This window comes from Mus pahari, chromosome 20 (assembly GCF_900095145.1).
Source record: "Mus pahari chromosome 20, PAHARI_EIJ_v1.1, whole genome shotgun sequence".
NCBI lineage: Eukaryota > Metazoa > Chordata > Mammalia > Rodentia > Muridae > Mus > Mus pahari.
Genome location: NC_034609.1, coordinates 36,054,028 through 36,066,544, shown reverse-complemented (window position 1 = coordinate 36,066,544; position 12,517 = coordinate 36,054,028). Strand labels below are relative to the sequence as shown.

The window sequence follows — 12,517 nt, the reverse complement described above, 5'->3', positions numbered from 1 at the left end:
TATCTTCCCATTAAACTTATTACTTTGTATCTTTTAATAATTTAAAACCATACATCTATCATTTTACATCAGCTCCTGTCTTAGTATTTTACTCTTATGTTTTTGAGTTTAAAATATACTGGTACTTAAGTCATGGGTCAGTGAGAAAAGGAGACTGATTGGCAGGCAGGGAAAGTGCTTATCCTCAAAACAGTAAACATACTCACAAAAAAAAAAAATTAAAGGAAGAATAAAGAGTCATAGGCCTCAGATGCTAGGGAGTCAGTTAGGTTATCCTTAGTCATGTGGCATCAGAGAGAACTCAAAGAACTCTCAACCTCAGTAGGCGCTACCCTGTGGGCATTCTAAGTAATAATTCAGTTTCAGCAAAACAGCCTGGAATTTACAGTCAGAATTCAAAAGGTGCCACCAAGTATTGAACGTAGCTGGATTGCTTCACTTCCTCAAGACTCAGTTTACCCTAGGAAACGTAAGAATTAGATTAGACTGTGTTGAATAAACGATCCATATCACAGTGTAACCACAAGCAATGTTAGCTCTTACTCTGCAGTGATAAATATTTTGCAGAATGAGTGCTCCATAGAGGATGCAATTGTCACTACAAAGCAGTCTGGTTTTCTTTCCCTTCATTGTCTGCCATGCATGTGTGAGCTTGGCTAACCTCCAGGATCTAAAGACAAGCTGGGGATATAGAGAGAATTTGTCTAGTACATAGTGGGTGCTAGATGCAATCTCACAATCAATAACAACATCAACAGCAAAAACAACAAGAATAACAATAACAATATCTACAACAACAAAATGTTAGAAATACATTTGTTTGTTCAAGTTCTGGGTTCTGGAACTTGATTGTCAGATGCTATTTTTTTTAAAGGGCGATTTGTTTTCCAGGTCTGAAAATTATGAAATGAGAAACTAACACACCCAGAGCAGCTAAGCTGTGCCACGGAAGCCAAGAAAGCCATCAGTCCAGCTGGGCAGATGGTGAGAAGAAAGCTACCCTGGAACTCATCTCTCTGATTCAGCAGCTGGAGGATGCAGAAGCTCAAGTCCTGGGCTCCAGGAGACTTGGCTGCAAGCCCAGCTCTCCCACTTCCTGTCTATGTAGCCTGCGCAAGTCAACCAACCCAAGCCTTAGTTCTCTTTTGTGAAAAGGGAAAATGGAAGAGTTCTCTTGTCATAGCTTCCTGGGTTCCTCTGAGATGTTCCTTTGTACAATGTCTATAAGAAGCACTCACAGAGCTGGATAACTCAGTTCAGATTCCCAGCACCCATGTGAAAAGCCAGTCACAGTGGTACATGTCTATAGCCTCAGCATTGGAAAAATAGATATGAAAGCCTCCTGGTGGGCTCCTAAGGGGGTCTACTGGAGTCAGTGATCTCCAGGTTCAGTGAAACTCTGGAAGAAAGAAAGAAAGAGAGAGAGAGAGAGAGAGAGAGAGAGAGAGAGAGAGAGAGAGAGAGAGAGAGANAGAGAGAGAGAGAGAGAGAGAGAGAGAGAGAGAGAGAGAAAGAAAGAAAGAAAGAAAGAAAGAAAGAAAGAAAGAAAGAAAGAGGGAAGAAAAGAGGGAGAAAGAAGGGAGGGAGAAGGAGAGATGGAGGGAGAAAGGAAGGAAGGAAGGAAAGAATGATGGAAGGAAGGAAGGAAGGAAGGAAGGAAGGAAGGAAGGAAGGAAGGAACAAAGAAACAGAAACAAAGAAAAATGATAGAGGAAGAGCCCTGATACCAACCTCTGGCCTCCACACACATGGGCACATGCAACCACACATACATAAGCATGCAAAACACCACATACACATATTGCACATACACAAAAAGAAACACCCTAGTGCATACAGTAAGCAATCAGGCAAGTTTATCTGCTTTTAGAATTAGGAATACTAATACTATTAATATTGGTATCGGTGCTGTTGCTAATTAAATTACTGTTTCATCAAACATCATTACAGCTGTACTTGAAGCCTAAAGGGGACAAAAACTGTTGACTGATGATATTGATGGAGGCACTGGGTAGCAGGTACACCATGGAAATGTGACAGGAGCTCCAAGCAGTCTATATCATACGCTCTCTTGGCCAGAGAGAGTTTTTAAAACTTTGTCGATGATCTGGAAGGTTGACCTAATAGTTAAGAGCCTAAACTGCTCTTCCAGAGGACCCTAGTTCCATCCCCAGAACCTGCATTCATCCATACACAACTACCTGTAACTCAAGCTTCAGAGAATCTGGCACCCTCTTCTGACCTCCAAGGGGATCTGCCCATATATGCACAATGCCCACACGGAGGCACAGAGCTAAACTAATAATAACGATAAAAAAAGGAAAAACACAGATCTTTAAAGACGTCTTCAACTCATCTGACCTCTTTATGACATTTTTTTTTTTCTTTTCTGTTAGTAAAAGGGAGCAGAACCCAGTCAGGATAATAATCCCGTGGTGACTGGATATACGTGACACAGGAAAGCTTTAGTGGCTAAATAAATAAATAAAAAGTAAATGAAATTTTACTAGAGGAGTGATGATGTAGATGTAATGAAACGGAACGGTCCTGGGTTTGATCCTGGAGTTTCCAGGTGTTAATTGTAAGCCATTGAGTCAATGCCTGACTCTCTCCCAACCCCCAGCTTGTTTGCCTGATGGCTATAGATCGAGTTAACCACATTATTGCTCTGTAATAACAGTGCCCCTCACAGGATGATGTGGCTTAAGTGGACTATCAGCAACTCTTAGGTCCCTTCCCTACAGAAACCAACCAACAAACAAACACATGTAATAGAATGCTTCGTCATTGGAAGTCTAAGTGAAATCTCTGGTCTCTGCCTTTTTTTTTTTTTTTTTTTTTTAATGGGATGATATTTCAAAGACATTTTATATTCTGGCAGAGGTCTTCCTTGTCTGTTTTAATTTATGCTGAGGCCATGGCACATTTAAAAAATGAATTCCTTGGGATGTTATTTTTAGGCTACAGAGAAAAATACTCAGCTTTCATATACGCTGGCTGGTCATACATACTAAATGGACTGAGGTCTCTTTTCTTTTTGAGACAGGGTCTCTCTGTGTATTCCTGGCTGTTCTGGAACTCTTCCTGTAGACCAGGCTGGCCTTGAACTCATAGAAATCCACCTGTTTCTGCCTCCCAAGTACTGTGATTAAAGGTGTGTGCCACCACCACCCAGCTTTGTCTCTTTTCTTGAAGCCAGGGTACTAACATGAAGCTTCAAATATAACGCACTGGAGGAGATGCAATATTCAAATACTCAGACTATTTAGTAATGCTAGCTTTGTAACGTACACACACACACACACACACACACACACACACAAATGAAGGAAGAGAAAGCACACATGCTTCATCCCTGAATTAAAATGTAAAAGTTGAACACTCCAATAAATATTAGCAGATGTGGTCGGTCAGGAGAACGGCGTTCCACTGAAGTCATTCCTGTCTGATGTTTTTTCATACCTACAAAGTTAACTTCAGTGTACAGTTTGGTTTTTCAAGCATCTCCTTTGATGTCTATTTCCACACGTTGGGTAAACAAAACACTTACTGTATGCACACCCGAACGCCTCGATGCGCATCCCAATCCTGCCCTTGGGGTTCCATTCTAGAGGAATGAAGCGTAGAAACCTGGCTTTGATTGAAGGCTGGAGTCTATAGTACACAACGCTGTCTGCGTTTGTGTTTCCAGAAAATCCCTGGAAGAAAAGGAAAAGAAGGATCTAGGTGTCTGGAGGTTGTCAGTATCACCTGGGAGGAATGTCTGTGTGAAAAGCTGGCCTTTCCTTTTGTCCCCACCATGAAAAGTGCCACTTTCTTTAAGGAAATCAGATGAACTGCTTTGTCTCTCCATGCACAAAGTGACTGCTACCTCCGTTTCTTTGTATTAAAAGAAGTTTTAAAAATTACAATCACACCCATTAAAGCGGCTTTCGACTAGAATACCCTCAATAAAAATTGCTTCAGCCAAAACACGGATTAAACGTAAAAGTGCGCGCGCCAGTGGCTGCCAGCACTGCAAACAGCGTGCAGAAGCCGAGGAAATAATCTCTCGGTATTGAAAAACTATTACCTGATTCAGCAGAGAAATTGCTCACCTGTTTCGGCTATTGCGCTTTCTTGGCTCCCTCATTAGCATAAACAAAAGCCTCCCCCCCCCCCCAAGTAGGAGCCACACTCTATAAGTGCTGCTAAGCTTCATCAGCATACTGCCTCAGACTTGTCCAGAGCCATAAACGGATACTGGAAGCAATGAGAATTTGGAAGGACCCGCGATTAGACTTACAGACTCTGGCTCTGGAAAACGAGAGAGACCTTTGGAATGATGCTAAGCCAGCACAGTCAAATTGCAGATGAGGAAATTAAAGGTCAGGAAGGTGCAAAAAAAATCTCTGGCGTCTGCAAAACCATTACACTGAGTAAGCCTGTGTTCCTTCCGCAGTATTAGGGCACATTCGCTGACGTAGAGCTTGCCTCCAATATCCATAGAACTCAACACCCTGGCTACTTAAAACACTTTTAAAGGTTTATTTATTTTTATTTTAGGAGTGTCTGCATGCATGTTCACAAACCATGTACATGTCTGGTGCCTGGGGAGGGCAGAAGAGGGCACCAGATCCTCTGAAACTGGTAAGAGTCCCTGTGGGTGTCAGGAACCATAGGTGGGACATCTTCAAGAGTAGCAAGTGCTCTTAAGTTATACGTCCAGCTTGGAACCATGTTTATCTGCCACATCATTGGACTTCACATATGATGAAATCATAACAGAGAAGCTGTTCCCATCAACCATATTTCACCCTTATTTCTTCTCCGCCCCCTCCTCCAACTCTTCTTCCTCCTTTTTGTTTACACTGTCACAATTTGTATATGTAGGAATGGCATAGGAAAGATGCTATTTCATATGCAGGCTCATGATGCTAGGTCTCCTTAAAATTACTCAATAAGGGACCAGCTAAGAAGGCTAAGAGGCAGGCAGCAGGTTCCAGTATTACCAGTCAGTACTCATGTTTACCAAAGTATTTTCTAATGCATTCTTTAAAAGAAAAAAAAATTTAAAGTTGCATGTTTTGAAATCAACTACTGTTGATTCCATGAGTGATCAGTTCATTTCTCCTGTTTCATCAGTATTCCTTTTTGTTTTTCCAGGCTGGCACGCCACACGCATCTCCACAGCTGTACATTTCCACCTGCAAATTAAATCTGAAATCTGGCACCTGTGATCGCTAATCCTCATCCGCTACTCGACTGTACTTGGAACCAGCTAAGAAACAAACTTTGGCGCACGCGCATCTGTGAGACGGTTTTCCACAAGGAAAGACTGACCATCAGTGTGGGTGATACCCTGGATGGATTTAGGACCCTCCCCTGAATAGAAGTGTGAAGTGGAGAAACCAAGCTCAGCTGCGGTGTCTGTCAAACTCTGCTTCCCGACAGAGGAGGCCATGACTGCCACAGTCCATGGCTCCTCCATGATGGACTTACCCTCAAACCATAAACCAAAAATAACCCCTTCCGCTCACTTACTTGCTGATGGGTTTATGTCACAACAGTCAGAAAAGCAATTGCTGCAGCATGTTTTGCCGTCTCTACTACGACCACCCAGTTTCCACAAAGCATGGTCTCATCAGAACTGTCATCAAAGCCTGGTCTTGGACCTTTCATTCTTGCGTCCCCACCCCCATTCATACCCAGACTCTCATTGGTTTCCCTGCTGACCAGCCAGCATGATTTGGACAGGTGGAGTGCAGTACCCCTTCCTACTGCTTTCAGATAAAACCCAAAGTCCTCATCAAATGTAACAACCACAGCTGGAATGTAGCCCCATTGAACCTCCTTGCAAAGGCCTGACTCGGTCCTGATGAAGGCCTTTGCATTGACGACAGCCATGTACAGTCACTTCCTGTTTGGGCTATCCATACTGCCTCCACCTAAGAGGGACTCATTCTTGCTCACATCTTCTAAGGTAGAGTCTGGGCTCCCACATCAGATCTTCCCATTCTCCCTTCTCTGAATGTCCCACCCTCAGCAGGAGGGAGGGCCCTTTCCTGTTTACTCTTTTTCAGGCTTATTTATCTTACCCTGCGGGGGGTGGGGGGGGAGTGCTCTACTATAAGCCTGGACCCTAGCCAGACTCCAGCTACAGTGAAATCCCTGCTTGGTTCAAGGTGGGTCTCAGCAAGATCCTCAGGGCATTTATATTTAAGAAAGACAAGGCTTAAAAAAGAAAATTTAAACCAAGTTCAGCAGGCTTCTCAATTACGAGGCCTCTTGGAGCACGGGCTTGAAGAGACCAGGCGCTATGTCTCTTAGGACAGGGAATGATCCAGCATGTCTCAGACATACGTGATCCCTGGGAATGTTCCTCATGCACGTGTCCTTGTCACTGACACTTACTGCTGCAGTTCCGCTGAACACCGGCCTGAGCTGCGGCTCTTTCCCAGAATATAAATAAGGAAAACGGTGTTCAACCCTTGAACTCTGACCATCAGCCCTTTTACAAAGTCCAACCATGCTTCCTATTTCAGTGGTCAAAACACTTTTCTAAGGATTAGGAAAGATTATCACACTAGTAAAGGCCCCTCCCACCCCCACTCACCCCCCCCCACCCCTCCACCCCCCCACCCCCGCCTACCTTAGTGGTTTCCGTTTCTGAGGAAATCCTAAGAACCTGCTGATGAAGAGGTCAGAGAGGGACCTTCGGAAAATTCCACCAGGCACCAGAGGCTTATTACATTCCTCAGAAAGACCACAGGGGGTACCCGCAGATCAGGAAAGCCCTTGCTACTCCACTCCCTAACCACCAATCAGTGTAAAAGTTACACTGCCAACCACATTGTGCTTAGTGGCAGTTGCTCTGTTCTACCCCTGAAAACTGTATAAAAACTGGCTGAACGGGCTGCGCGGGGTCACCACCTCTCCTTCCGGTGCAATAAGATCCCAACGCGCTGGAACAATAAATTCCCCTTGCTTTTGCATTGATCCCTGGCTCCATGTGGTTCACTCAGAGGGTTCCCAGGAACTAAGGTTCGTCAGAGTCTTACACCTGGAATTTGCACGTCCATGTGGTCAAATTTTTCTATTAGGAAGGCTAAGGCAAGGTACCATTTTCCAATTTGAACTACATGTTAAAACTTTCAGTGTACAGCCCCCAAGCACAGATGTGTGTGTGCATTCACACTCACACACTCATACACACACACACATATCACACAGAACCTATGTGTGTGTATGCATGTGAACACATGTATATGCATCTGTTATGATGACTCCAGGCATTGATGTGTGGAACACATCTTCTATGTGTCATGAAGACTCTAGACATTGGTATGTGTATGCATGCCCGTATATTTATGTTATATTGACCTTAGGCACATATACAAACACATGTATATGTGTGTGCACACATGCTTATGTGTATTCCTCTTAACAAGCTAGTTCGAGAGCATAGCTGAGATCCTGGTCTCTGGATTACTGGATTCTAAAGTGACACTATCAGTTTATCACATATTTGTGATTCCGTTTCCTGGGTGCCACTGGCGGACTAGTGTAATCTGTAACTATAATCCCTTGCCAAGTGAACAGGTGGATGATTAATTAAATGACCTTCTAAAAGATATCACATTTTTTTCCCTAAAATTAATAGAATTTCACACATTCAGATAGATGCACTGAGAGGATCTCAGCTTAAGGGATGGGGGGGGGGGGAGATTCTCACACTGACAGTGATAACAGAATGGCAGATGGCCTGGGAACACTTTCGGACAGCAATGTTTGATTTTTTTTTTTTTTACCTGATTGACTTATAGGTTATTTAAATTTTTAAACATAAAGTGTAAATGCAAAATATATATAACTTGCATAAGTAATACAAATACCTTTCCTGGCACAGTAAAAATTTTTAGCAGTTCTCTCTTGCAGAATTGTGAAGCCCGGGATTGTAGAATGTGGGATTTTTAAATAAGCTGGTATTCTGTTTTTAGTAATCTTTAAAAAAAAACAATAATTAAGACATTACTACAGGAAGTGCAGGCTGTGCTGTTGCTGGCAGAAGCATCCTCTAGGAACACTCAGAGACCTTAAAGTGTCTTTCCACTACAAAGTCATTTGGAAAACTGTAACGTTACCCTTCCTCACATCTAAAGCAGTCTGACGGTATTTGTTTTCTGCTGCCCAAGCTGTTTACCTTTGTGAAATCCCCGAATAGCCAAGATTCAGTTTTTTGACTCAGTGCTCTCAGAAAAAGTTTCCAGAGCATCTATGGGGTGCAAGACTGATCCTGCAGTACCTTGCAAATGAAAATGTCAAGGCCTACTGTCAAGTTTTAAATGCATCAGCTGTCCCTATGAGACAGTCTTCAATCTGTTAGGAAAAAAAAATTTCTTTTACATACCATCAAAATTCATAAAGAAGCACACAGATTTCTTTGTTGGTTTTTGTTTTGTTCTTTGAGAAGAGCAAAGGCTCACTGCATAGCTGAGACTGCCTTCACACTCAGCATCCTCCTGCCTCAACTTGTAAATACTGGGATCCAGTTGCCAGCAAGAAACACATAGGTTTGAATGTCCCTTTTTCTCTCTTTTTTCCCTTTTACTTTTGAGACCATATTTTAATTACAACATTTCTCCCTTCTCTTTACTCCTTCAAAACAATGTATTCTGTGAACAATATCCCTTCCTTCAGAATTCGGTTTATAGTCAGAGTCCGTTAGGTGTTCTTCAGAACTTCAGGAAGTTGGTTTTCTCACCTCACAGGTGAAAGCTGCCTGGAGCGTGCATTTCAAGTGTTTGCTACTGTGGTTAGAGCATGGAATGTTTCCCACAGGCTCACACAGTTGAACACTTGTTCCCAGTTCCAGCTGTTCCACACAGCAAAAGATTTTTAGAGGAGGGGGACTCACTGGAGGAATGGTTGTTCCGGGGTGTGTGGACCTTCAAGTCTACAGCACAATTCTGCTTCCTGGCCTGTCTCTCTTTCTGGTCAGGGGAGGTAGAAGCAAACAGCTGCTAGCCTTTTCCTTGGTCACAGAACTGCCTGGAGCCATGGCTTCTCCCTGAATACTGTCATAGCCCCGGCAAACCATAAGCCAAATCAGATCTTCCTCCTTGAGTGGCCTCTTGTCAGGAGTTTGGTCACTGTGACAGGAAAAGCAGCTAATGTTTCTCCAAGGATGAGTCTGAGCCTGTGGCCTTCCACCCTCCTAGGATGGAAAGAAGTCCTTGTCTTTACAGCTCCCTACTTAATCTCCCAAGTTTGGGAGAACAAAAGGAATTTGGAAGGGTTTGCTAGGGCTAAGAAATAGAAGAAATAATGTCTTTGTTCCACCGAGCTATACTCAGAAGCTACCATAAACTGGGCAACCCACACCAAGTCTGTTTTTCTGTTTTGTGGATTTGGGTTTGTTGATGTTGGGGGTTTTTTGTTTGTTTGTTTTTTGTTTGTTTGTTTTTTCATTTTTGGTTTTTTTTTTTTTATATTTTCTTTATTTACATTTCAAATGTTATCCCCTTTCCTCTCAGAAAATCCCCTATCCCCTCCCCCCCTGCCCATGCTCCCCAACCCACCCACTCCTGCTTCTTGACCCTGGCAATCCCCTATAGTGGGGCATAGAATCTTCAAAAGACCAAGGACCTCTCCTCTCATTGATGACTGACTAGGCCATCCTCTGCTACATATGTAGCTAGAGACATGAGTCTCACCATGTGTTTTCTTTGATTGGTGGTTTACTCCCAAGGAGCTCCGGGGCTACTGGTTAGTTCATATTGTTGTTCCTCCTATGGGGCTGCAAACTCCTTCAGCTTCTTGGGTACTTTCTCTAAACGCTCTTGCTAGTTAGTGCTGGACTCAGCCTTCACCAGAGAAGGTTCCCATTACAGTGGTCTTTGGCGAATGTAGAAAGCAGTAACTGGTCAAAAGCCTAGAACGTATGATGCTGAAGTGAATGACCCTGATGGGATAGACCACCCCCTCCAAAGCTCAAGGAAGGTTTTCAAATAGTAAACAGCAAATGTTTATGAGGCAGAGGATAGAGGGGTACACAAATAATAATAACAACGATTAATAATGTTATTGTTAATATCAATAAATCCTTTGGATATCACATATTCACCATTCTTGAACTAGATTGCAGCTGTGTTTGCCTGCACAACAGATACCCCAGGTTGGGTCCTGCCTATCAAGATTTCATCCGGGGTTGGGGAGGGGACTCCTGAGGCCCCAGTCCTCCCTCAGGGACTATTAGCACTTCATAGTTGCTGAGAGAAGGGCTGTCGTTTTCCTCAGTGCTATAACTGCTGACAAGTTGCATATGTTTTGGTAACTACCCCACCCAGGCCCAGGCAAGCAACCCTAGACTCAATGCATCATACCAAGTAACCAGGGACAGAAAGTATGAAAGCTGAGACAACTTGTTGAGAGGAAGAAACGATTTAGTGGAAGAGAAAAAAGGATAAGAAGGCTGAAGGAGGGTGAAAATTACTAAAATTCATCATATATGTATATGAAACTGTCAAATAATTATCTTTAAAGTCTACTTCCAATAATTCTAATTCTGGGGCTTAAAACATCTAAAGTCAAGACTGGCAGATAGAATCTCTGGGTAGAACCACTCCCTGAATTGTATAATTCTGTCTTTCTGCTAAATCCTCATATGGTAGAAAGGACAGAGGAGCTCCCATAGCTCCCATGAGCCTCTTTGATAAAAGCACTAATCTTATTGCCATGAACACCCTGAACCTAATCACATCCCAGCATGTCCTATCTCCAGAAGGCCACAGCCTTAAGGATTAGGATTCCAACACTCAATGCTTGGAGGAGACAGGCATCCGGATTACAGCACAATGCAACTGTGTTCTACGTTATCAATTTAAATGTCTTCAGCACAAAAATTTGTCACTCAGGGCAGGACGCAGCTGAAGCGTTTTATGCAGCTTTAATGTTGGCGACAACCCTGCAAAGAAGTTATTTTTGTACCCACTTTACAACGGAGGGAAATGAAAATTATAGAGGTTAGGCGCCGAAAGTCACACGGCTACAGAGTGGCTAAGTAAGAATTTAATTCCAGGCTGCTCCGAGTCCAAAGCTCATAATTTAGCAAAGTCATCAAAAGGCTACACTACAGCAGTACACAGATGCAGAACACCTACCCCGGAGGAAGTGTGACATGTTTGCTAAAGTGTTTCCCTCTTTAGTTCATATTTAACTAGTTCATAAATAGTTCATATATAATGTACTTCACATGTCTGAGAACACTGTCATTAGCTGGATGCAGCTCTACCCATTGACTTTCATAGACTGGAATAAGATTCTATTAAGCCTTATATTTTTCTCTAACTTTCTGTAGAAGAATAAAAAAATCAAAGGCACTGTTCATAAGACTCTTGGCTTGCATCTAAACAGTAATCCCTCGTAGCTACAGAATGTCAGAAGTTACGCCATAGCATCATTAGATATGTGAATTATCTAGAAGTAAAATTGAGGTTTATGTGATAAAAATTGAAATGCTTAATTGTACTTTTGTTTTCTGTTTGACTTGATGACTTACATACTCTGCCAGATGTTCATAGATGACTTGGAAATATATTTGAAGCATGGCAGGGATACAGTTTACTGGCACAGTGCTTGCCAAGTATGCACAATGCTTTGGGTTTGATATTCAGTACTGAAAAATATATGCAGCCAAGATAATTCTTGAGTTAATGAATTTAGATTTTTCACAGGATCTTAAAGACTTTCCTAAGTGATTCTAAAGTTTATAGCAAGGTACAACAGTACTAATTTCTTTTTCAAATATTAATTGAACAAGCCATGTATAAAAGCCAGGATGTTTAAGAAACCACTGCCTGTGGCAATTCATAAGAAGCTATGAAGTGGTACTGTCATAAATCAGAAACAGGAGGCCCGTTATACATAGTTACATAGCAGACTCAGACTGCATATAAATCGATCCAGCTCCAGCCAAAATAAACAGCAACAACCATCGAAATTCAGCACAACAAACAGACAGGCAAACATGAGAATCCTCTTGTCATTATTGATCTCTTTTATTACGAGAATCCTAGTGACCTACATGCGACCTGCGTGCGACCTGTTTCCAGATGCAACTTATTTTGCCATTATCAGTTAGCACACAGACACTGGCTGAATCATGCCACAGCCATCAAGTAAAAATCTCTTCTTTATTTGATGTCGGTTATAAATCTTGACTAAACGCACCTCCCCAGAGGTCCTTTAGCAGTGGAGAATGCAAAAGAAAGCAAAGAAAAAAAAAAAAAAAGATGCTGAAAAGTGAGAGGTATGCCAACATGAATCCAAAGAAGAAAAACTTGCAAACATACATCAAAGAAGACATTATAGCCACAGCTATGAACACTGAGCTGAGCTGACTAATTTTCAATGAGAACGTAATTCCTTTGGGTTATACTTTTTGCATTAATAGTAATGGCAATTTAGGAGTCTGAAAATATGTGATATTCATATTATTACAATGCTAGACTAACAGATTTTGGACAAACCCCAGAAT

General features: G+C 42.3%; 1 protein-coding gene across 1 annotated transcript in view; it reads right to left on the bottom strand.

Annotated features, from left to right (window-relative positions):
• The window catches only part of Cntnap4 (contactin associated protein like 4), a 294,082-nt gene that overhangs the window by 133,980 nt on the left and 147,585 nt on the right, over nucleotides 1–12,517 (bottom strand). The window contains exon 4 of the mRNA XM_021220063.1: nucleotides 3,551–3,698. Within this exon, the coding sequence (XP_021075722.1) occupies nucleotides 3,551–3,698 (148 nt within the window). The remainder of the gene's footprint in view (nucleotides 1–3,550; nucleotides 3,699–12,517) is intronic.